At 41.1% G+C, this 22,858-nt stretch overlaps 2 protein-coding genes across 2 annotated transcripts; both read right to left on the bottom strand.

The window, feature by feature from the left end:
- Positions 1-162: 162 nt before the first annotated feature.
- LOC100559751 (cathepsin Z) lies at positions 163-10,132 on the bottom strand. Its single transcript, XM_003227321.4, has 7 exons — positions 9,984-10,132; positions 9,694-9,900; positions 8,779-8,942; positions 7,382-7,561; positions 5,949-6,099; positions 2,949-3,111; positions 163-495 (listed from the first exon to the last, which is right to left on the bottom strand). The coding sequence occupies exons 1-7, from the start codon at positions 10,103-10,105 to the stop codon at positions 382-384; spliced, it is 1,101 nt and encodes a 366-aa protein (XP_003227369.2). The 5' UTR covers positions 10,106-10,132; the 3' UTR covers positions 163-381.
- Positions 10,133-14,310: 4,178 nt separating this feature from the next.
- Positions 14,311-21,645, bottom strand: LOC103281402 (cathepsin Z). The gene is made up of 7 exons (XM_062978983.1): positions 21,482-21,645; positions 21,191-21,397; positions 20,735-20,898; positions 19,334-19,513; positions 18,486-18,636; positions 16,126-16,288; positions 14,311-15,061 (listed from the first exon to the last, which is right to left on the bottom strand). The coding sequence occupies exons 1-7, from the start codon at positions 21,628-21,630 to the stop codon at positions 14,948-14,950; spliced, it is 1,128 nt and encodes a 375-aa protein (XP_062835053.1). The 5' UTR covers positions 21,631-21,645; the 3' UTR covers positions 14,311-14,947.
- Positions 21,646-22,858: the final 1,213 nt, after the last annotated feature.

Here is a 22,858-nt window from a genome sequence, read left to right on the forward strand (position 1 = left end):
CTCTATTTAAAATTCTCTAAGGAAGACGGTACCACCACAATCCCAGTTAGTGTATTATACTATCAAACAGCTCATAGATTAGGATGATGCTGGTAGTTCTAAGCATATTCTTTCAGACTCTGTACCTTTCTATCTCTTTCCAACCAACAAAGAGACAGAGACTCATGAAATGCAAAAGAGCTATATTTGGAAAGCATATAGAAAAAAGATTGGGGTGGAAATGAGCTTACACTGGACGTGTAAAAGGCAACTAAACAATCATGTGTCTCTAAGCTATTATAGTATTGCTATTTGCACAGCTGAAAAGCTAATCTTACTTAAGGAAAGAAAAAGAACATTTCTTTCAGAAGACATGCATGCAAAGACAGCTCAACTGCAGGTTCAAGGTATGATGGGGTCTCCATAACTGCAGTCTTCTTCCACACCCAAGTTGAAGTTATTGCCTTTTCCATTTTTATATGCACTCGTCACAATTCTAAACCAGCCGCGTTCCCCCTGCAAGATATTAATTGGTAAAAGCATATTGGAAGGAGCTCAAGTAGAAGCAACTTGTTATGACACTTCTTTAAAAATTCTTGTGTACGAAAAGGTAATTGAATTAAAAACATTTGTGCATCAAGAAGTAATTGTACTGTTCTGGGTTTTTCCTGAAGGATGCAGGTGGTTAGGGTGTGATTTTTGGGTGTTTATGGGTAGACACAGAACTACATAGTACGACAGCTGATTAGTGAGAGGCATGAGGGCAGTGAACCAATATCCCATCATTCCCATGTATCTGGTGGAATATTCCACTGCTAGAACAGCAGCTCTCTGTTGGGCTATTTGTTTGGAGGCCAGACATGCTTCCTAAGAGATTTAGACAAGGGGTAACCAATTTTCTGGTGGTGCTTCATGTCATGGCCAGCAGTTAGTCTGGCTTGATTTGGCTGCTGCTTGGTGCTTGGAAGGAGTTAATCTGATTCAGCTTGTGGAAGGGGTCAAGATGACCTTTCCCTTTGAGGAATGCATCACAGGCCTCTGTGATGATCTGAACTGGCTTGAATAAATGAGTAGAAATCTCTGGTTAAATAAAGGGTCTGTAAGAGACAGCTGTTTGGTAACAGATGGCATAGTACCTTCGTATCTTGGACCTTGGCTGTTACCCTGGTTTAGAATGTCGGATCCTAACCTTGTTCCTGCAACTCCACTGCTCTTGTAAACTTGTCTTGGATCTTAACATTTGAATCTTGGTCAACCTTCTTGGATTTAACATATGGACTTGGACATTGCTTTGACCCTTAACCATCTGGCTCAACTTCAGAACTCTGAGTACGGTTTGCAATCTTGAATCTTGAACTTTTGGCATCTGACTTTTGGACTGCAAACTTGGCTAGTCTTGCTCCTGAACTGGCTTCGTAGTATTCTCAGCCTTAATTTGACTTTTGACTTTGATTTGTGCAACCCTAGCTGTGTGCTGTATTTCTGTTTTCACTAGCCAGACCGTTGAAAGACTTAAGACTTTTGTTCTCAATTTAAGTAAGTCTGGCTTTGGCTCATCCTGTGTTCGATAAAACTCTGCTAGGGTCATTGCCAACCTATGAAATGCCAATGTGAGTAGATCAATAGGTACCGGTCCGGCGGGAAGGTAACGGCGCTCCATGCAGTCATGCCAGCCACATGACCTTGGAGGAGTCTACGGACAATGCCGGCTCTTAGTCTTAGAAATGGAGATGAGCACCAACCCCCGGAGTCAGACATGACTGGACTTAACGTCAGGGGAAACCTTTACCTTTACTTCCCTAGGGTCATTGGGTAAGAGCTACCTGGAACATGACAGTTTCCCTAGAAATATGGTGGTAAGCAGGGTATGTTTTGGTGTGTTTTAAGATGTGAGCCTCCCTTTATGACCAAGCTTTATACATCCATGAATAAACTACATATCAACAGTCTCCAAGGACCTTTTCCCAAAGAAACAAAACCCCAGGAAGCAGTTGCACCAGTGAAATTTGCATTGTTCAGAAATCTGGAATGCAAAAGTGCATAAAAACATGGACCACTTCTTGCAATGATAGGTAAGTTTCCATTGGTGTTTAGCAACTGGTCCTGGGATCCTTCACATTAGTGATCAACAAAGGTGTGTCGCATGTCCTTTCTCACAGGTTATAACCTAATCTCATCCAGTGATGCACTGAGGACTTGTCAATGAATGTCCTTATTTTGATTTCAACCTCTTTACTGCTACTGTAACATGTGGGAGTGGAGTGGGGAATTGCATATGGCTTCATGGCCTCAAATCATATCAAGCTAGTCCAGTCATCAAAGGCTTCACATTCTGCATACTAACATAATTTGTACAAATGCTTTCAGTCACTGGAATGATTCTGCAAAGTGTGATATTTGATTTTTTGAATATTAAATATTGCTAAAAGGCTTCTTATGTTGATCAGGTCCCCATGTATCTGCACCGAGTTCCTTTGGGGAGATGCAGGCAGGATACAAAACTAAAGTTGTTGTTGTTGTTGTTGTTGTTGTTGTTGTTATTATTATTATTATTATTATTATTATTATTATTATTATTTCTGGGAAGAACAAATCATAATGAAGTAAACCCCCCATAGTTTATTTCTCTGAACCAGAAATGCACAATTTACAGTTTGGAGTCAGTATGACTCTCCTCATATTCTAGGGTTCTTTCACACTATCCTACAGTGTTATTTTCCACTTTAATAGCCCTGGCAATATCCTAAGTCTATATGTGTCCATACATTTACATGCATGACAGATGTCATTTTGGACTCAGCCATCTCTATCCATGCTGCGCAAGACTGAAAAGGTTATGCCTCCCTCTTGCATCCCCTTTGATGGAATCGTGTTCATCTTATTCACACCCATCATAGACTCCATTCAACCAACTAAATCCTTAAAGAGCCACACACTCATCTCATTTGTGTTTCCATTGCCTATCTTACCCAGGGCTCTCCCCAAGAGTTGCGGACAATCCAGTATTCGATTCCGTTTTCTACTCCCCAGCCAGAAACGCTGACAACGTGGTTTGCCATTGCTGTCTCATTGTATTCAGTAAAAATGCCTCCTGTGTATTCATCCAGCTTTGGAGTCTGCATAATTGAACAGCTGTTTAAAAACAACAAAATGCAATTTTAAAGATGCTGCTGAGATTAAATGTATGCTCTAGTGCCGCCGAAATAAAGAATCATATCTTGATGATCTCATAACATTGAAATTCATGGTAAGAAATATAATCTTACAGGCTTGTAACCACACTCCAAGGCCATGTAACAAAGCCCCCCATTAACCTGAAGATGGTGCCAGAAAGTGGCACTACCTTCAGGTTAAGGAGCCCCTGATGGCACAGCGGGTTAAACCGCTGAGCTGCTGAACTTGCTGACTGAAAGGTCGGTGGTTCAAATCCGGGGAGCAGGGTGAGCTCCCACTATTAGCCTCAGTTTCTGCCAACCTAGCAATTTGAAAACATGCAAATGTGAGTAGATCAATAGGTACTGCTTTGGTGGGAAGGTAACAGCGCTCCATGCAGTCATGCCAACCTTGAGGTGTCTGAGGACAATGCTGGCTCTTTGGCTTAGAAATGGAGATAAGCACCAACCCCCAGAGTTGGACACAACTAGACTTAATTTTGTGCCACAAAATAGCATGTATACTACCATCACTGATTCCTCATCTTCATAAAAGAAAGCAATAATTTTGGTTCAGCCTGTTTTAATTTCTTTCTGTAGTGGGATTCACCACTCACTAGAAGAAATGAAATGGAAGAAATGAACTATTAGCCAATCTTCTTCTGCTCGAGACATGAAACAAATTCAGACTCATTCAATCAACAGAGTGAAGAGTCTGAAACAGTGGTGTCACCACAGCATGTAAACAATACAAACCCTCAGTGGAGGTTACACCAAAATGACTTGCCTATAGAAAAAACTGCTCTGCAGAAAGTTACTGTCATTTTTTAAAAAAAATACCTCTGTAGTTAGATATAACTATAAAAATGTTTTCATAACCCAGCTTTATTACTCTATGCTAATTTCCTTTTTGATACCTTCTAATAATTTGTAGGCACTCCATTCAGAATTGTCATTATTACCAATGACAATGATGGTGTGAGTCAAATAGTTTCATCTGTGCATGCTGGTTTTTCATAATTGTTGTTTTTGTCAATTTATGATACATTAGTTACAGTATTGTGGAGTAGTCTGGTCTGGTATGTTACTTGTACTGAAATTATAGTGCGTCTTACAATCAATTGTGTCTCAAAATTGAAGAAATATGGTATTATCTAGTCACAAGATCTGCATCCTGTCAGATCCCTAAAATCTGAAGGAAAGCAAGAGTCATAGCCATTTTGAAACGAGGCAGACCATAACAATCAATAAAACTATAGACCAATGTTCTTGTTGAGCCATCTTTTTAAAGCTCTGGAGAGACTTATCCTGCCCAGAATTGTGAAAAAAAATAGATCAATTTATGATCCCAGAGCAAGCTAGTCTGAGGAAAGGGAAAAGCTGCACATCACAAGTGCTGGACCTGACTCAGATGGTTTTGAAAGACAGCAGATTACAGGAGCTGTCTTCATAGACCTGTCAGCAGCTTATGCTACTGTCAAAAAATGTATACAGTACTATCACAAAGGATTATCACCTCACCTGCTTCATAGGAAATCTGCTACAAAACAGAAGTTTTTTTGTTGAGTTCCAGGGCCAGAGAAGCAGATGGCAGAAATAGAAGAGTGTGCTTGCTCCATAAATGTTTAATATTTACAGAAATGACCAGCCACTGCCAGAAGGGACAGAGAGTTTCATCTATGTTGACGATTGTGCCATCACAACCCAAGCAGGGAGCTTTGAAATGGTTAAACAGAAGCTCTCTGAAGCTTTAGGTGCTCTTACTAACTAATACAGGGAAAACCAGCTGATTCCTAATCTATCTAAAATGCAGACGTGGCTTTTCATCTTAAGAACAGACATGAATTTTGAGGATTACCTGGGAAGAAATCCCACTGGAGCATTGCAGCACACCAAAATACCTGGGAGTTATTCTGGACCATGCTATGACTTACAAGAAGCACTGCTTGAATATCAAGCAAAAAGTGAATGCTATAAATAATATCATATGAAAGCTGACTGGCACAACCTGCGGATCACAACCAGACACAGTGAAGACATTTGCCCTTGCGCTTTGCTACTCTGCTACTGAATATATATGCCCAGTGTGGAATACATCTCACCACATTAAAACAGTGGATGTGGCTCTTAATGAGATATGCCGCATTATCACAGGATGTTTACGCCCTACACCACTGAAGAATTAGCCAGTACTGCAACACCTGACATCCGTTGGGAAGTAGCAGCCTGTAATGAAAGGACCAAGGCATTGACATATCTGGCCGATTCTCTGTTCGGATTTCAGTCAGCAAGCAAATGTCTTAAATCAAGAAATAACTTCATAAGATTGTAGAGATACTCACAGGAACACCTCAGCAAGAGAGAGTCCAAAAGTGGCAGGTTAAAATCTGGAACTATAATCAGTGCCTGATTCCAGATGAGAAACTCCCGCCTGGGCACACAGAATGCTGGGCAACATGCAAGGCGCTGAACAGACTGCGCTCTGGCACCACCAGATGCAGAGCTAACCTTAGGAAATGGGGCTACAAAGTGGAGTCCACAACATGTGAGTGTGGAGAAGAGCAAACCACAGACCACTTACTACTCTGCAGTCTGAGCCCTGCCACATGCACAATGGACCTGCCACATACACCTTCTAACAATGACACCAGAGGCACTCGAAGTGGCCGGCTTCTGGTCAAAGGAAATTTAGTACAATGCCAAGCTTTTAACTTTGTTTGTGTTTTTTGTACGCATTATAACTGTATTCTCAATTTGTTTCTGACACGATAAATAAATAAAACCTAGTCACTGTCTATAAAGGCTTCATTTCCTTACCTGATTGGTCCATTTGCATAGATTTCTCTCATCATATCTTCTCGCCCACTGATATATTCATAATCTCCCACTTTCCAACGGGTGTAGTTCTTTACCACATAACATTTGTTGAAGATAACACAGGTCCCACATTTAGTAAACTTCTTGCACTCTGCAAAAAGGTTGGTAAGAGAAAGCTTTGACTGACGTGAAAAGTTGCCTTTCATCTAGTAACAAAAAAGAGTGAAATAAAATTCTGCAATGCCTTCCTGTCATCTGGATTTAATCCTTTTTTATTTCTTTATTTATTCATAGAGATACCTAAGCACCCTCCTATTCAATTCATACAGGAATCGGGCCACAGGTACTAGAGAGAAAAGGAAGAGGCAGAATCTTGCCCTTCCCTGTATTCTACCAGCAAACTACTTTTCCATTTTGAATTCAATTTGCAGCAAATGAAGTAAACCAAGAAGAAAGTGAAATGGCAGACAAAGGTTTGAGATAATGAGACAAAGAGAGTTCCGGTTGCTGTAGAAAAAGACGTTTATTCTCAGTGGCCAGAGAGAATAAGCAATAGGAAGGACCTTCTCCTGTAATCAGGAAAGCAAAGGTACAGAACAAAGAAACACAGGTTCTTATATACCTTTTTTGCCTCCATCTACCTACGTCATATAGGCATTATCCATCACCAATTAGTGTCAAAAAAGTCTTATTTTGCACTTTACTAAAAGCTACTTTTGCATTTTCCTAAAATATAGACTACTTTCAAGACCTCTGACCCTCCATTAGGCCTTATCTAAGGAATTCCTATCTAAGCTTTCTGAGGTTCCCATTAATTGAAGAATTCCCCCTTATCCTAGCTTTTAGGGAGTCATTAGCACTCCTACATGGCGCCAGGTCTTATCTTGACATCCCAAAAGCCTTAATTTGTCTTTTGTCCATTATCTTATCTATTCTTGTTGACACTTGACATATGTCTCTGGCACTTAAGGTGAACTTTGGTCTCTGCTTATAGGGAGACGGTTATTTGCTAGGCAGCGTGTATTTTGGGGCTATATGCACACAATCTGCTTGTGATTACATATTTTCCTATTCCTATTTCTAATATGATTGCATTCAATATGTAGTTTCCAATGCAAGTATTATATTCTCCCAATACACCTTCATCAAAAGGAGGGAAATAAAAGGCGAAAAGGAAAAACTCAAAGATTTGAAAAGCATCTGAAAAAGCAGCCATAATCGGGGCTACAGAGTCAGACCCTTGACCTCTTCCAGGTGGAAATGCCAGGCACCTTTCCTGTGTTTGCCAGACACATAATGTTTGCAAATTCCAACATGCATTCTCTGTATTATGCTGTACTTCTCTGTTTTAATTATTTGTGATTTAAACAATTCTGACTAGCAAACAGAATTTATAATAGAGTAGAAAAATAAAACAGAAATCCATGTCTTACTTTGATCCTTAGCTACATAATTGCTGCATGTCTCATCCGGGATGCCATGGCGATGGGCATATCTCCACACGAGCATCTCGTTTCCACCCTTGCAAGACCCACCACGAGAACAATCCACAACATGCTGAACTGAGAGAAAAGCAGAAGGCCAGGCCCCTTTTCTCTTGATGTTGATGCGGTCTGAGAAATGGAGGCAAACAACAGTTGATTAAAGGCATGAACAGAAATTTCCAATATTCTGCAGTTTGTGTAATATCTTACAGTTCTAATAGAATGAGTGGAACATGCACCTCTTTCAAACCATACCCTTGCCTAGAACACTCTATTCTACACTATCCAATTTTCTCATTTTCAATGGTTTGAGGATATTATTTGTTTTCAACTGACAATTTGATAGCCCATCTATCCCCAGTTTTCCTCTAAGGTTTGTTTGTTTCCCTCTGAAACTTCTTCAAGCTTCCTTGTAGGGCACTGGAAGTCACATAAGGCTACACAGAGCTCTGCACTCAGATAATTGATTTCAATTACATAAGATGGAAATGTTGGGATTTGCCCTGTTTAAGGGACTCCCCCCGCCCCCCAGTGATGCAAGGTCTTTGCTAGGAGCAACATTCACTTTGCTAATTCCTCTAACAATCAGGAATACCATTCCCACAAATATCAGTGAATGAGGCAAAGTGTCGGCAGGATGAAAGTCTCACCTGGAACCACTCTGAGTGTGACCTCTGTGCACCTTTGTGTGTATGTCATCTCAGCAGTGAAAAGAAAAATACATTTGCATCCCTGTCAAGTGGCTGTGGAACCACATGGAATGGTAAGGCTATGGTTTCAAGGTGGGGGGTAAATAGAAGGGAATTGTTGGAATGTGTCTCCGTCAACAACATAAAACTGAGGAATGAATCAAGCTGATGTCCAGAAGCAGATGAGCCCCCTTCCTCTTTTCCAACTACCACTGTCTTTGTCTTGGAGGGAGAGAAGAAGAGGCAGTATCTGCTGGACTTCATGCTGTCCCGCACAGCCGTCTGCTTTTTCTCTGTGTCATGTCTTAATTAGACTGTAAGGCTGAGGCGGGATGCCCAGAGCAACATTTACTCCATAAATTTCCCCCTGCAGTATATTCCTGTTACAAAGATGCACACCTTTAGAGGGTTTGCAATTTATTTGTTCTAGACCTTCGTCTGTTCATTTTTCTTCAAACCTGCATCCTGATGCTCCTAAAATAGCTTTTTGAAATGGTTAATGGTTCTCTGGAGACATCTGGGACATCATTGTGGTTGGGAGAATGGGTCACATTAAGGAATACATGCGCCTTACAGATACACTTGGTCTACTGCTGCTCCATGGGAGCTGGGAACAAGGGAGCTGATAATCACAATAGGAAAATGACAGGCACATACCGGCCAGGGCGCTGGTGGCAGCATGAGCCCAGCAAGACCCACAGAACTGTGGGACACCCTGGTTGCGAGTAGGACTTGCGTAATTGACGCCGTTCACATTTCGCCAGTCCCACTTCTTGGGGATTTCTGACATGTTCAGGTATTCATGTGGACGAGAGTAAGTTCTGTGATGCGAGAAACAGGATGGAGAACGTAAGACTTTTTCTATAGTCAGGCAAGGATCATAGCATTTCCTCCTCCATCTTAAGAAGTGGAATAAATTAGAATCATATTCAAATTAGAATCATAGAGCGAGAAGTGATTCCAAGAGCCATCCAGCCCACCACTGTTCTGTTATGCAGGAATACACAACCAAGCCACGTCTGACAGATGGCCATCCAGCCTCCGTTTAAAAGCTCCCAAATAAGGAAATTCGACTTCACTCTGAGTTAACTGTTATTGTCAACTTAACAGCAGGTAACAACAACTAAGCCACTGGTGGAGCCCTCAGTGGTGTAGTGGATTAAAGCCTTGTAACTTGAAGGTTGGGTTGCTGACCTGAAGCTGCCAGGTTCGAATCCCATCCGGGGAGAGCGCAGATGAGCTCCCTCTATAAGCTCCAGCTCCATGTGGGGACATGAGAGAAGCCTCCCACAAGGATGGTAAAAACATCAAAACATCCGGGCATCCCCTGGGCAACGTCCTTGCAGACAGCCAGTTCTCTCATACCAGAAGCGACTGACACGAATAAAAAAGTCACTGGCTAGGCAAACTGTACCTAGCAAAATGCTCTCTTCTCCCCAAATATCAAAGATAAAAGAGGCTTTTCTTTCCTCATCAGTGCACTCTGTGTGGCAGAGCAGGTTGCCAGATGTAAGATCTAGGCTGGACTATAGGGATAAGGAGGAGCAGGGTTACCTGGGATTGTCACCTTACCTGACTCCTTGAATCCTGTGTGGCATTGGTTTGTAGCAACTTTCCCCTTCCTTGAAATGGACAGTAGCAGCTGATACAGGAGAATGGCAGACATAGGCACACAGCAGTAGCGCCAGGATAAAGAAGGGCAAGTGGGCATTTACGGGCATGGCTCCCACCTCTTGTGACAGTCCTAGCAAAAGTAGGATGCACACGGCTCCAACAGACCTACAGGAAAAAAGATATCTCCATAGATTGCAGCCTTAAAATATTACAATAAGAAATTGTTGAGCCAGGAAATATGCTTCTACCTTCTGTTGTTGTTTTCTTTGCCCTGGCTACTATGAAATGCAGCTGGCCAGAGGGTTCCTTCCTTTATTATGTTGCCCAGCTTGTCAGAGAAGTCAAAGATGGAATTGAATTCTTGCATCATCTGAGCAGCCGTTTTATATGGTTTCCGTCCTCCCTATCTCAGCTTTAGTATCTGAACTGATTGCCATCTGCACTGATATGTTCAACTGCTAAAATACTCTTGTAGTCTTTCAACAGTAAACTATGAACTGCCCACCTTACAGCTTAATGGGGTAATGGTAGAAAAAGTTGACCATTTTCACTACCTTGACAGCCACCTCTCCACAAAAGCTAATGTTGACACAGTAATACAACACTGCCTGAGTGCACGATTTTTCTAAATGAAGCAGAGAGTGTTCGAGGATCGGGACATTCATAGGGACACCAAGTTACTTGTTTATAAAGCTTTTGGCCTCCTGTTATACGCCTGCGAAACGTGGACCATCTACAGACGTCACACTGAACTCCTGGAATGATTCCATCCGCGTTGCCTCTGAAAAATCCTGCAAATCTCTTGGGAAGACAGGTGGATGAATGCCAGTGTGCTGGAAGAAGCAAAGACCACCAGCATTGAAGTGATGCTCCTACGCTATGAACTTTGCTGGACTGGCCACATTGTCTGAATGCTCAATCACAGTCTCCCAAAACAGTTACTATACTCCCAACTCAAGAACGGAAAATTGAACGTTGGTGGACAGGAAGAGATTTAAAGGTGGGCTTAAAGCTCACCTTAAAAACTGTGGCATAGGCACCGAGAACTGGGAAGCCCTGGCCCTTGAGCTGGAGGTCGACTGTGACCAGTAATGCTGTGGAATTTGAAGAGACATGAATGGAGGGCAAAAGGGAGAAACATGCCAAGAGGAAGGTGCGTCAAGCCAACCCTGACCTGGACCGCATTACACCTGGAAACCAATGTCCTCACTGTGGAAGAAAATGTGGGTCAAGAATTACTACATATCCACCGAAAGGACACTGCACCTGGAAGACAATAATACCCGGACAATGAGGGATCACTTAAAAAGTAAAAATGGACTGTTGACAAGAATGTTATTCTTACTAATTACTGTATTCCGGCATATGTTTAGATAGCCTTTTTCTTTTGGTTTTCTTGGATGGGGTGTGTGGCTTTCATCCACGTCAACTGGCGTTCATGACTGCCATGATTTTCAATTTGTCTTCCAATTGCTGCCATTGTTTCCAGAGGGCAAATTCATAATCTACTTGCACACTATTTTGCCCTTATACACATGGCCCATGGACTATTAGGATAGTACTTTCTAAAAATTGCAATGTGATTTTTGGTTGCATGTGACTTTTTATCTCATCATTAACAACTGCACAGATTGCCATTGAACTGACAGCCACATTCTTTCCAACTGGCAAAATAAATGCTCTCTTTTTCTTATTTTCAGTAGCTACCGCTATTCTCCATTTTGAACTACATTTATACATACAGCTAAAGGCAAATCTGTAGTTCATCTTACATAAGGGTAGCAATCAATTGAAAAATGAGACTTCAGTTAGCAATATTATTTGAGTGGTGGCAGCTGCATTAAAAAGAGATACAAAAGTGGGTTTGGGGTGGAGGGCTGCCCATACATTCCTTATTATAAATCGCTTTTTAAATTAATAAATTTAATGCCCATATCGCAGTGCTATGAAATCCTGGGAGTTGCTTCTTTACTGGGAGTTGCTTAGGTAGCTTTTTCTGTCAAAGTGTGCTGGTGCCCCACCATAGTTTCAGGGTATTTAGGTATTATTTAAATATCCATCCTATCAGTCCTTTTCCAGGAAATTATTCCACACTTACCAATTACAGCCTAGGATCCTATTTTTCCGTCCCTTGGGAGAAGTCTCGATATGAAAACGTATTTGTTTTCTTCTTTCTAAGCTCATCTCTTCCTAATTGTAACTTGCATGGATCCTGTGGTCACTCGCAATATGCATAACACATGAGTCTGGTGACCGGTGTATTACTTCTCATGTGCTTAAACCAACAGATTCTGCTTTCAAGGAACTGTGTGTCTTTCTGCCATTCATTGTATTTCCACAAAACACGGAAAATGTGTACAACTGCTGGGTGGAGGGGCAACATATTAATTAGTGAAAAAGCATCTAATTTTCAGAAGGTATTGTAGCCGAACATTTATCAGTTGCCATCATCTAATAAATATTCCTTTCTCTGTATTCACATGCACGACACACAAATCACACCCACATATATCTTTATTTGCAACTCAGGACATGCCATCAAAGGCTTAATCCTTTTCACTTGCTGCTTCTTGTGAAACTCTTTTGAGATGGAGGACTTTCAACACGATGTAAAGGAGCAGGTGATAAAAAAAGCAACATTTTGTGTTTTCGTGAGACTTACCTTTCTCCCTTTTTCACTTCTGCTTCATGAAAGTGAAATGGATACATTTTTTTTTTCTAACGAACCTTAGGAATTATAACTCTGTTTTTCTTTTCATGTCAGGAGTGACTTGAGAAACTGCAAGTTGCTTCTGGTGTGAGATAATTGGCTATCTGCAAGGACGTTGACCAGAGGACACCTGGATGTTTGATGTTTTACCATCCTGTGTTAGGCTTCCCTCATGTCCCCACATGGGAAGCTAGACCTGATAGACGTGAGCTCACTCCGCTCCCCGGATTCGAACCGCCAACTTTTTGGTCAGCAGTTCAGCCAGCACAAAGGTTTAACCCATTGAGCCACTGGGAGTTCCTTGTAACTCTATTAAATTGTTGGAATACTTTTTCCACCTAGAGAATTCCAATTCCATATTATCCTGGATTGTAACTGGATATCTATTTGGTATACTTTGATTTTGCTTTTCCTGCATGGCATGGGGTTGGACTGGATGGCTCTCATGGCCTCTTCCAACCGGTGATTTGAAGCTTCCTACTGGCCATACTGGCTGGGATTGCCCCTCACCACAGCCATCTTGCTTGAATTGCCCAATCAACTCTTGCAAGGTACCCAACACAAGACTACTGGTGTGAGATTTGCCTGGGCTGTGTGCTTTTGGCATGTTTGTATAAATATATGGGATTGCCAGATCTCAGGAATCCAATATCAGGGAATCAGAATTTTAGCCAATAACAAAGGGTTCCTTCCATGTCGCCTGTGACTGAATATAACTTTAAAGGATCTATCCAAAGTGCTGAATCCATTTTCTATAAGAGGTTCAGCAATCTGGATCCACTGTTTCTCTGAAATGGAAGCTATCAGTTACTGTTGTAAGGTTCATTTGGAAAGTCTTCTTTCACCATCAAATTACCTCCAACAGATGACCATCCTATCTCTATTTTAAATTCTCCAAGAAAGACAATACCACCACAATCCCAGAAAGCATATTATACTATCAAACAGCTCATAGATTAGGATGATGCAGGTATTCTAAGCATATTCTTTCAGACTCTGTACCTTTCTATCTCTTTCCAACCAACAGAAAGGCAGAAACTAATGAAATGCAAAAAAGCTATATTTGGAAAGCATATAGAAAAAAGATTGGAGCGGAAATGAGCTTACACTGGAGGTAATTTAGTAAATAATGATGTACTTCATCTCTCTTTCATTTTTAAATTATCAAACTCTGTCCAAAAATGAGATCTAGCCCAATATAAACAGAACATAGCATGAGAAATAGCTAAGATTGTTTTTTTAAGGAAAGAAAAAACAACATTCTGTTGAATGTGTCGTCGAAGGCTTTCATGGCCGGGATCACAGGGTTGTTGTATGTCTTTCGGGCTGTGTGGCCATGTTCCAGAAGCATTCTCTCCTGACGTTTCGCCCACATCTATGGCAGGCATCCTCAGAGGTTGTGAGGTATGGATAAACTAAGTCAGGAAAGGAAAGAATATATATCTGTGTAGAGTCCAAGGTGTGGCAAGAGTTCTTTGTCACTGGGAGCCAGCATTAATGTTTCAGTTAATCACCCTAATTGGCACTGGAAATGTTTTGTCCCTTGCCTGGGGGCATCCTTTGTTCAGTCAAGTCCTCATTGTGTTGGTTCCCATCTACTGTTTTGATTTTGGAGTTTTGTAATACTGGTAGCCAGATTTTGTTCATTTTCATGGTTTCTTCCTTTCTGTTGAAGTTGTCCACATGCTTGTGGATTTCAATGGCTTCTCTGTGTAGTCTGACATGATAGTTGTTAGAATGGTCCAGCATTTTTGTGTTCTCAAATAGTATTCTGTGTCCAGGCTGGTTCATCAAATGCTCTGCTATGGCTGATTTCTCTGGTTGAATTAGTCTGCAGTGCCTTTCATGTTCTTTGACTCTGAGTCAAAGAACATGAAAGGCACTGCAGACTAATTCAACCAGAGAAATCAGCCATAGCAGAGCATTTGATGAACCAGCCTGGACACAGAATACTATTTGAGAACACAAAAATGCTGGACCATTCTAACAACTATCATGTCAGACTACACAGAGAAGCCATTGAAATCCACAAGCATGTGGACAACTTCAACAGAAAGGAAGAAACCATGAAAATGAACAAAATCTGGCTACCAGTATTACAAAACTCAAAAATCAGAACAGTAAATAAAAAGCAATACTCTGAAAACAGAGGGTTTCCAGACATGAATCAACCAAGGGCAGTTAACGACTCTAAACAAAGGATGCCCCAGAGGCAGGAAGAAGACAGCAGATAAGCTTTTCAATGCTAATTTAAGTGATTAACTACACTACATTCATACTGACCTCTCTCACCCTAGACTTTCCACAGATATATATTAACCTCTTTGCTTAGTTTTCTCCATACCTCACAACCTCTGAGGATGCCTGCCATAGATGTGGGCGAAACGTCAGGAGAGAATGCTTCTGGAACATGGCCACACAGCCCGAAAGACATACAACAACCCAACATTCTGTTGGATTTCTTTCAGAAGACATGCATGCAAAGACAGCTCAAATGCAGGATCAAGGTATGATGGGGTCTCCATAACTGCAGTGTTCTTCCACACCCAAGTTGAAGTTATTGCCTTTTCCATTTTTATATGCACTCGTCACAATTCTAAACCAGCCGCGTTCCCCCTGCAAGATATTAATTGGTAAAGAAGTATTGGATGCAGCTCAAGTAGAAGCAATTTATTATTATACTTTTTAAAAATGCTTGTGTACCAAGAGGTAATGTTGTCCTGTCCTGGGTTATTCCTGAAGGATGCAGGTGGTCGGGGTCGGATAGTTGGGTGTTTGTGGGTAAACACAGAACAACATAATACGGTGGCTAATCAGTGAGAGCCACAAAGATAGTGAACCAGTATCCCAACATTCCCGGGTAGCTGGTAGAATATTTCACTGCTAGAATAGCAACTCACTTAATGCCTTCTGTTGGGCTATTTATTTTGAAGGCTCAACACAAATAGAAAATAGAAAATAAGTTCAGCGAATAATTTGAGTATAAAACTTATACTGTTCAAATTCACAGTAATCCCAAACAATATTGTGTGGATTTTGTACAATCACTATGAAGTAGTACCAACATCGTGTGATCTTATGCCAAGTTGAACATGAATCATCCATCCACGACTGGTTTCGTTCTTTCTCCAGGCCTTCTTCTGGTGGTAAAGTTATAAACTTGACATTTGTTCTCCTTAGAGATACAGGTTTTTATACGTAGTGGGATGGGATACTCTGCTGTGTGTTTGATTGATGGGCGGCTGATTCATGTTCAACTCGGCATAAGAACACACAACGTTGATACTATTTCAGAGTGAATGTACAAAATCCTAATGAAGTAAACTCCCCATAGTTTAGTTCTCTGCACCAAAAATGCACAATCTACAGTCTAAAGTCAGTATGACTCTCCTCATGTTCTAGGATCCTTTCTCACTATCCTACAGTGTTATGTTTCACTTTAATTGCCTTGGTGACATCCTAAATCTATAGGTGTCCATACATTTACATGCATGACAGATGTCATCCCCAGCCCACACTGCTCAAGACTGAAAAGGGTCTGCCTCCCTCTTGCATCCCCTTTGATGGAATAGTGTCCAACATCTTCACACCAACCGTGGACTCTACTAAATCTGTGGACTCAACTAAATCCCTAGAGAGACATACACTCATCTCATTTGTGATTCTATTGCATATCTTACCCAGGGCTCGCCCCAAGAGTTGCGAACAATCCAGTACTCGATTCCGTTTTCTACTCCCCAGCCAGAAACACTGACAAGGTGGTTTGCTATTGTTGTCTCATTGTATTCAGTAAAAATGCCTCCTGTGTATTCATCCAGCTTTGGAGTCTGCATAATTGTACAGCTGTTTAAAAACAACAACAAAATATCATTTTAAAGATGCTTCTGAGATTAAATTTATTTATTTATTTATTTATTTACAGTATTTATATTCCACCCTTCTCACCCCGAATGGGACTCAGGGCGGATCACATTATACACACATAGGGCAAACATTCAATGCCCATATACACATAGAACCGAGACAAAGACAGACGCAGAGGCAATTTAACCTTCTCCTCAGGGGATGTTCCATTCTGGCCACAGGGGGGAGCAGCTGCTTCCTCATCCACTGTGACGGCACTTCCTCATTCCAACGTCGTAAATTAGTTAAATTTGCCTCCCCACTTTATAAGTGGTACCTTATTTCCTACTTGATAAATGCAAGTATCTTTCGGATTGCTAGGTCAGCAACGAGCAGGGGCTATTTTTTATTTTTAATTGACTGGTGCTCACCCCGCCACGGGCTGGCCTTGAACTCATGACCTCATGGTCAGAGTGATTTATTGCAGCAGGCTGCTCACCAGCCTGCACCACAGCCACAGCAGTGTCTAGAGTGTACAGATTAAATGTACACTCTAGACACTGCTGCCAAAATAAAGGATTATATACTGATGATCTCAGAACACTGAAACTTGCAATAAGAAAAATAATCTAGCAGGCTCATAACCACACTCCAAGGCCATGTAACAAAGCTCCTCCATTAACCTGAAGGTAGTGCCACAAAATAGCATGTCTACTACCACCACTGGTTTCTCACCCTCATAAAAGAAAGCAATGATGTAGGTTCAGCCTGTTTCAACTTCTTTCTGTAGTTGGATTCACCACTCCATAGAAGTAATGAAATGAAAGAAATAAACTGTTCTATTAGCCAATCTTCTTCTGCTCTTCTGCCTGAAACAAATTCAGACCCATTCAATCTACAGAGCAAAGAACCTGAAACAGTAGTGTCACTACAGCATGTAAACAATACAAACCCTCATTGGGGATTTCACCAAAATGACTTGCCTATAAAATATCTGTGCTAAAAAAAATTACTATTTTTTTAAAATATCCCTGTAGTTAAATATAACCATGAAAATATTTTTATAACCCAGCTTACCTACTCTATGCTAATTTCCTTTTTGATATCTTCTAATAATTTGTAGGTATTTCATTCAGAACTTTCATTATTACCTATTATTATTATTATTATTATTATTATTATTATTATTATTATTATTATTACAATAATGGTGTGATTCAAATAGTTTCACTTGTACATGCTGATTTTTCATGATTGTTGATTTTGTCAAATTATGATATATTAGTTACAGTATTGTGGAGTAGTCTGGTCTGGTATGTTACTGGTGCTGAGTGCGTCTTACAATCAGTGATATCTCAGAATGGAAGAAATATGGTATTTTCTAGTCGCAAGATCTGCATCCTGTCAGATCCCTAAAATCTGAAGGAAAGCAGGAGTCATAACCATTTTGAAACCAGACAAAAACTGTAACAATCCACAAACCTATAGACCAATCTTGTTGTGCCATCTTTATAAATTTCTGAAGAGACTTATGCTGCACAGAATTATGGAAAAAAATAGGCCCATTTATTATCCCATAGCAAGCTAGATTGAGGAAAGGGAAAATCTGCACATAACAAATGCTGAAGCTGATTCAGCACATGGAAGATGGTTTCGAAAGGTCAGAGAAGCAGATGGCGAAAACAGAAGATCGGCCTATCTCAGGGAAGCGTGTTTGCTCCATCAATTTTTAACATTTACACAAGTGATCAGCCACTGCCAGAAGGGACAGAGAGTTTCATCTATGCTGACAACCATGCCATCACCGCTCATCAATGGCTGATACCCGATGAGAAACTCACCCCTTGGCACACGCAATACTGGGCGACGTAGAAAGCACTGCACAAACTGCTCTCTGGCACCACGAAGAAATGGGGCTACAAAGTGGAGTCCACAACATGTGAGTGTGGAGAAGAGCAAACCACAGACCACCTATTACAATGCAGTCTGAGCCCTGCCACATGCACAATGGAGGATCTTCTAACAATGACACCAGAGGCACTCTGAGTGGCCAGCTTCTGGTCAAAGGAAATTTAGAACAATGCCAAGCTTTTAAGTTTGTGTTTTTTGTATGCATTATAACTTTATTCTCAATTCCTTTCTGACACAATAAATAAATAAAACCTAGTCACTGTCTATAAAGGCTTCATTTCCTTACCTGACTGGTCCATTTGCATAGATTTCTCTCATCATATCTTCTCGCCCGCTGATAAATCCAAAATCTCCCACTTTCCAGAGGGTGTAGTTCTTTACCACATAACATTTGTCGAAAATAACACATGTCCCACACTTTGTAAACTTCTTGCACTCTGCAAAAGTGTTGGTAAGAGAAAGCTTTGACTGGCGTGGAAAGTTGCCTTTCATTCAATAACCAAAAAGAGTGAAATGAAATTCTGCAATGGTTTCCTTTCATCTGGATGACCCTTTTTACTTATTTATTTGGGGTTGTTGTATGTCTTTCGGGCTGTGTGGCCATGTTCCAGGAGTATTCTCTCCTGACGTTTCATCCACATCTATGGCAGGCATCCTCAGAGGTTGTGAGGATGCCTGCCATAGATGTGGGTGAAACGTCAGGAGAGAATACTTCTGGAACATGGCCACACAGCCCGAAAGACATACAACAAGCCTGTGATCCCGGCCATGAAAGCCTTCGACAACATACTTATTTATTTATTCATAGAGCTACCTAAGCAGCCTACTATTCAACTCATAGGAATCGGGCCATGAGCATTAGAGAGCAAAGGAAGAGGCAGAATCTTGCATTAGAAAAACCAGCCTTTCAAAGGGTTAATCGGGGCTACAGAGTCAGGCCCTGGACCTCTTCCAGGTGGAAATGCCAGGCACCTTTCCTGTGTTTGCCAGGCCCAGAATGTTTGCAAATTTCAACATGCATTCTCTGTATTATGCTGTACTGTTCTGTTTTAATTATTTGTGATTTAAACAATTCTGTCAAGCAAACAGAATTTATGATAGAGTAGAAAAATAAAACAGAAATTCTGGTCTTACTTTGATCCTTAGCTACATAATTGCTGCATGTCTCATCCGGGATGCCATGGCGATAGGCATATAACCACAAAAATATATCATTTCCACCCTTGCAAGACCCAGCACCAGAACAATCCACAACATGCTGAACTGAGAGAAAAGCAGAGGGCCAGGCCCCTTTTCTCTTGATGTTGATGCGGTCTGAGAAGTGGAGGCAAAGAACAGTTGGTTAAAGGCACAAATAGAAACTTCCAGTATTCTGCAGTATATATAATATTTTACAGTTCTAATAGAATGAGTGGAATTTGCATCTCTATCAAGCCATGTCCTTGCCTTGAACACTCTATTCTACACACACTATCCAATTTTCTCATTTTCAATTGTTTGAGGATATTATTTGTTTTACATTGACAATCTGATAGCTTGCCTATCCCCAGTTTTCCTCTAAGGTTTGTTTGTCTCACTCTGAAACTTCTTCAAGCTTGCTGAGAAATGATTTCAGTGACATAAGATGGTAATGTTGGGATTTGCCCTGTTAAGGGATGCTCCCCAGTCATGCAAATTTTTGCTAGGAGCAACATTCACTTTGCTAATTCCTCTAACAATCAGGAATACAATTCCCACAAATAACAGTGAATGAGGCAAAGTGTCGGCAGGATGAAAGTCTCACCTGGACCTCTCTGAGTGTGACCTCTGTGCGCCTTTGTGTGTATCTGATCTCAGCAGTGAGAAGAAAAATATGTTTGCACCCAAGTTTCAATTGATGCTAATATGTATTGCCCATCATATTCCCTTTCAAGTGGCTGGGGAACCACATGGAATGGTAAGGCTATGGTTTCAAGGTGGGCGTAAATAGAAGGGAATTGTTGGTTTGTGTCTCCATCAACAGCATAAAACCGAGGAATTAATCAAGCTGATGTCCAGAAGCAGATGAAGCCCCTTCCTTTATTCCAATATCCACTACATTTGTCTTGGAGGAACGAGGCAGTATCCACTGGACTTCATGCCATCCTACATAGCCGTCCAATTTTTCTCTGTGTCATGTCTTAATTAGATTGTAAGGCTGAGGCGGGATGCCTAGAGCAACATTTACTCCATAAATTTCCCCCTGTAGTATATTCCTGTTACAGAGATGCACAACTTCAAAGTGTTTGGAAGTTATTTGTTCTAGACCCTCATCTGTTCATTTTTTTTTCAAACTTGCATCCTGATGCTCCTAAAATAGCCTTTTGAAATGGTTAATGGTTCTCTGGAGACATCTAAGACATCATTGTGGTTGTTTTGATGAAGACATTTTGGTATGGGAGAATGGGTCACATTAAGGGATACATGCGTCTTTCAAATGCACTTGATCGACTGCTGCTCCATTGGAACTGGGGATAAGGACAGGGTGATAAACACAAGACAAGAACAGCCACATACCGGCCAGGGCGCTGGTGGTGCCGTGAGCCCAGCAAGATCCACAGAACTGTGGGACGCCCTGGTTGCGAGTAGGACTTGCGTAATTGACACCGTTCACATTTCGCCAGTCCCACCTCTTGGGGATTTCTGACATCTTCAGGTATTCATGTGGACGAGGGTAAGTTCTTTGATGCAAGAAACAGGATGGAGACTGTTATAAAAGCTCCCAAATAAGGAGATTCAACTTCACTCCGAGTTAACTGTTACTGTCAACTTAACAGCAGCTAATGACAACAAAGCCACTGGTGGGCAAATTGTACCTAGGAAATGCTCTCTTCTACCCAAATATCAAAGAAAAAAAAGGCTTTTCTTTCCTCATGAGTGCACTCTGTGGGGCAGAGCAGGTTGCCAGATGTAAGATCTAGGCTGGGCTATAGGGACATGGGGGAGTAGGGTTACCTGGGATTGTCACCTTACCTGACTCCTTGAATCCTGTGTGGCATTGGCTTGTAGCAACTTTCCCCTTCCTTGAAGTGGACAGTGGCAGCTGATGCAGGAGAATGGCAGACATAGGCACACAGCAGAAGTGCCAGGATGAAGAAAGGCAGGTGGGCATTTACGGACATGGGTCCCAGGTCTTGTGACAGTCCCAGCAAAAGTAGGATGCACACAGCTCCAACAGACCTACAAGAAAAAAGATATCTCCATAGATTTCAGCTATAATAATATTACAATAAGAAATTCTTAAAGCAGGAACTATGCTCCTACCTTTCGTTGTCGTTTCCCTTGCTCTGGCTACTATGAAATGCAGCTGGCCAGATAGTTCTTTCCTTTATTATATTGTCCAGCCTGCCAGTGAAGTCAAAGATGGAATTGCATTGTTGCAGTACCTCAGCAGCTGTTTTATAGGTTTCCATCCCTCCTATCTCAGCTTCAGTATCTGCACTGATTGACATTTGCACTGATATGTTCAACTGCCGAAATACTCCCATAGCCTTTCAACAGTAAACTATGAACTACACACAAGAATGTTCTTCTTATTTTTCACTGTGTTCCGGCATATGTTTAGCTAGCCTTTTTCTGTTGGTTTTCTCGGATGTGGTGTGTTGCCTTCATTCATGTTAACTGGCATTCATGACTGCCATGATTTCCAACTTGTCTTCCAGTTGCTGCCATTGTTTCCAGAGGGCAAATTCATAATCTATTTGCCCACTATTATGCCCTTATAAACATGGCCCATTGACTATTAGAATAGTACTTTCTTAAAATCGTAATGTGATTTTAGTTGCACATGACTTTTTATCTCATCATTAACATCTGAAAAGATTGACATCTGAACTGACAGCCACATGCTTTCCAACTGGCAAAATAAATGCTCTCTTTTTCTTATTTTCAATAGCTATCCCTAGAAGTGTTTTCCTAGTCTCCTTTTCTAACTACATTTATATATATGCATAACCCATGAGTCTGGTAACCTGTTTATTCTAAAGTGCTTAAAGCAAGAGGTTCTGCTTTCAAGGAACTTTGTGTCTTTCTGCCTTTGATTGTATTTCCACAAAACACTGAAAATATTTAAAACTGCTGGGTGGAGGAGCACCCTATTAATTACTAAAAAAGCATCTGATTTTCAAAAGGTATTGCAGCCATCATCTTCACATCTCTGTCTAACCCAGAATTGGAAAACTACGGCCTTTCAAATGTACTCTTTTCTCTGTACTCATACACACACATGCATGTATATCTTTTTTGATAGACACACACGTACAGTATATCTTTTTTGTTTGCAGCTCATTATATGCCATCAAAGGCTTAATCCTTTTCACTTGCTGCTTCTTGTGAAACTCTTTTGAGATGGACGACTTTCAACATGTCAAGGAGCAGGTGATGAAAAAGCAACATTTTGTGTTTTTGTGAAACTTAACCTTTCTCCCTTTTCACTTCTGCTTCATGAAAGTGAAATGGATACCATGGCTTTTTCTAATGAACCTTAGGAATTGGAACTCTGTTACACTGTTCGGATACTTTCTCCACCTTTAGAATTCCAATTCCATATTAAACTGGATTGTAACTGGATATCTATTTGGTATACTTTGATTTTGCTTTTCCTGCATGGCATGAGGTTAGACTGGATGGCTCTCATGGCCT

The sequence above is a fragment of the Anolis carolinensis genome, chromosome 4 (assembly GCF_035594765.1).
Source record: "Anolis carolinensis isolate JA03-04 chromosome 4, rAnoCar3.1.pri, whole genome shotgun sequence".
Lineage (NCBI taxonomy): Eukaryota > Metazoa > Chordata > Lepidosauria > Squamata > Dactyloidae > Anolis > Anolis carolinensis.

Bases quoted from the DNA above. Each gene is read 5' to 3' on its own strand.
- LOC100559751 (XM_003227321.4), bottom strand. From the start codon at position 10,105: ATGATGCAAGAATTCAATTCCATCTTTGACTTCTCTGACAAGCTGGGC. The intron at 9,901-9,983 runs GTAGAAGCATAT...TTTTTCCTGTAG, and splicing joins AAAGAAAACAACAACAGAAG to GTCTGTTGGAGCCGTGTGCA. The intron at 3,112-5,948 runs GTAAGGAAATGA...GTTTTTAAACAG, and splicing joins TATGCAAATGGACCAATCAG to CTGTTCAATTATGCAGACTC.
- LOC103281402 (XM_062978983.1), bottom strand. From the start codon at position 21,630: ATGGAAACCTATAAAACAGCTGCTGAGGTACTGCAACAATGCAATTCC. The intron at 21,398-21,481 runs GTAGGAGCATAG...TTTTTCTTGTAG, and splicing joins AAGGGAAACGACAACGAAAG to GTCTGTTGGAGCTGTGTGCA. The intron at 15,062-16,125 runs GTAAGATATGCA...AATATCTTGCAG, and splicing joins ACTCTTGGGGCGAGCCCTGG to GGGGAACGCGGCTGGTTTAG.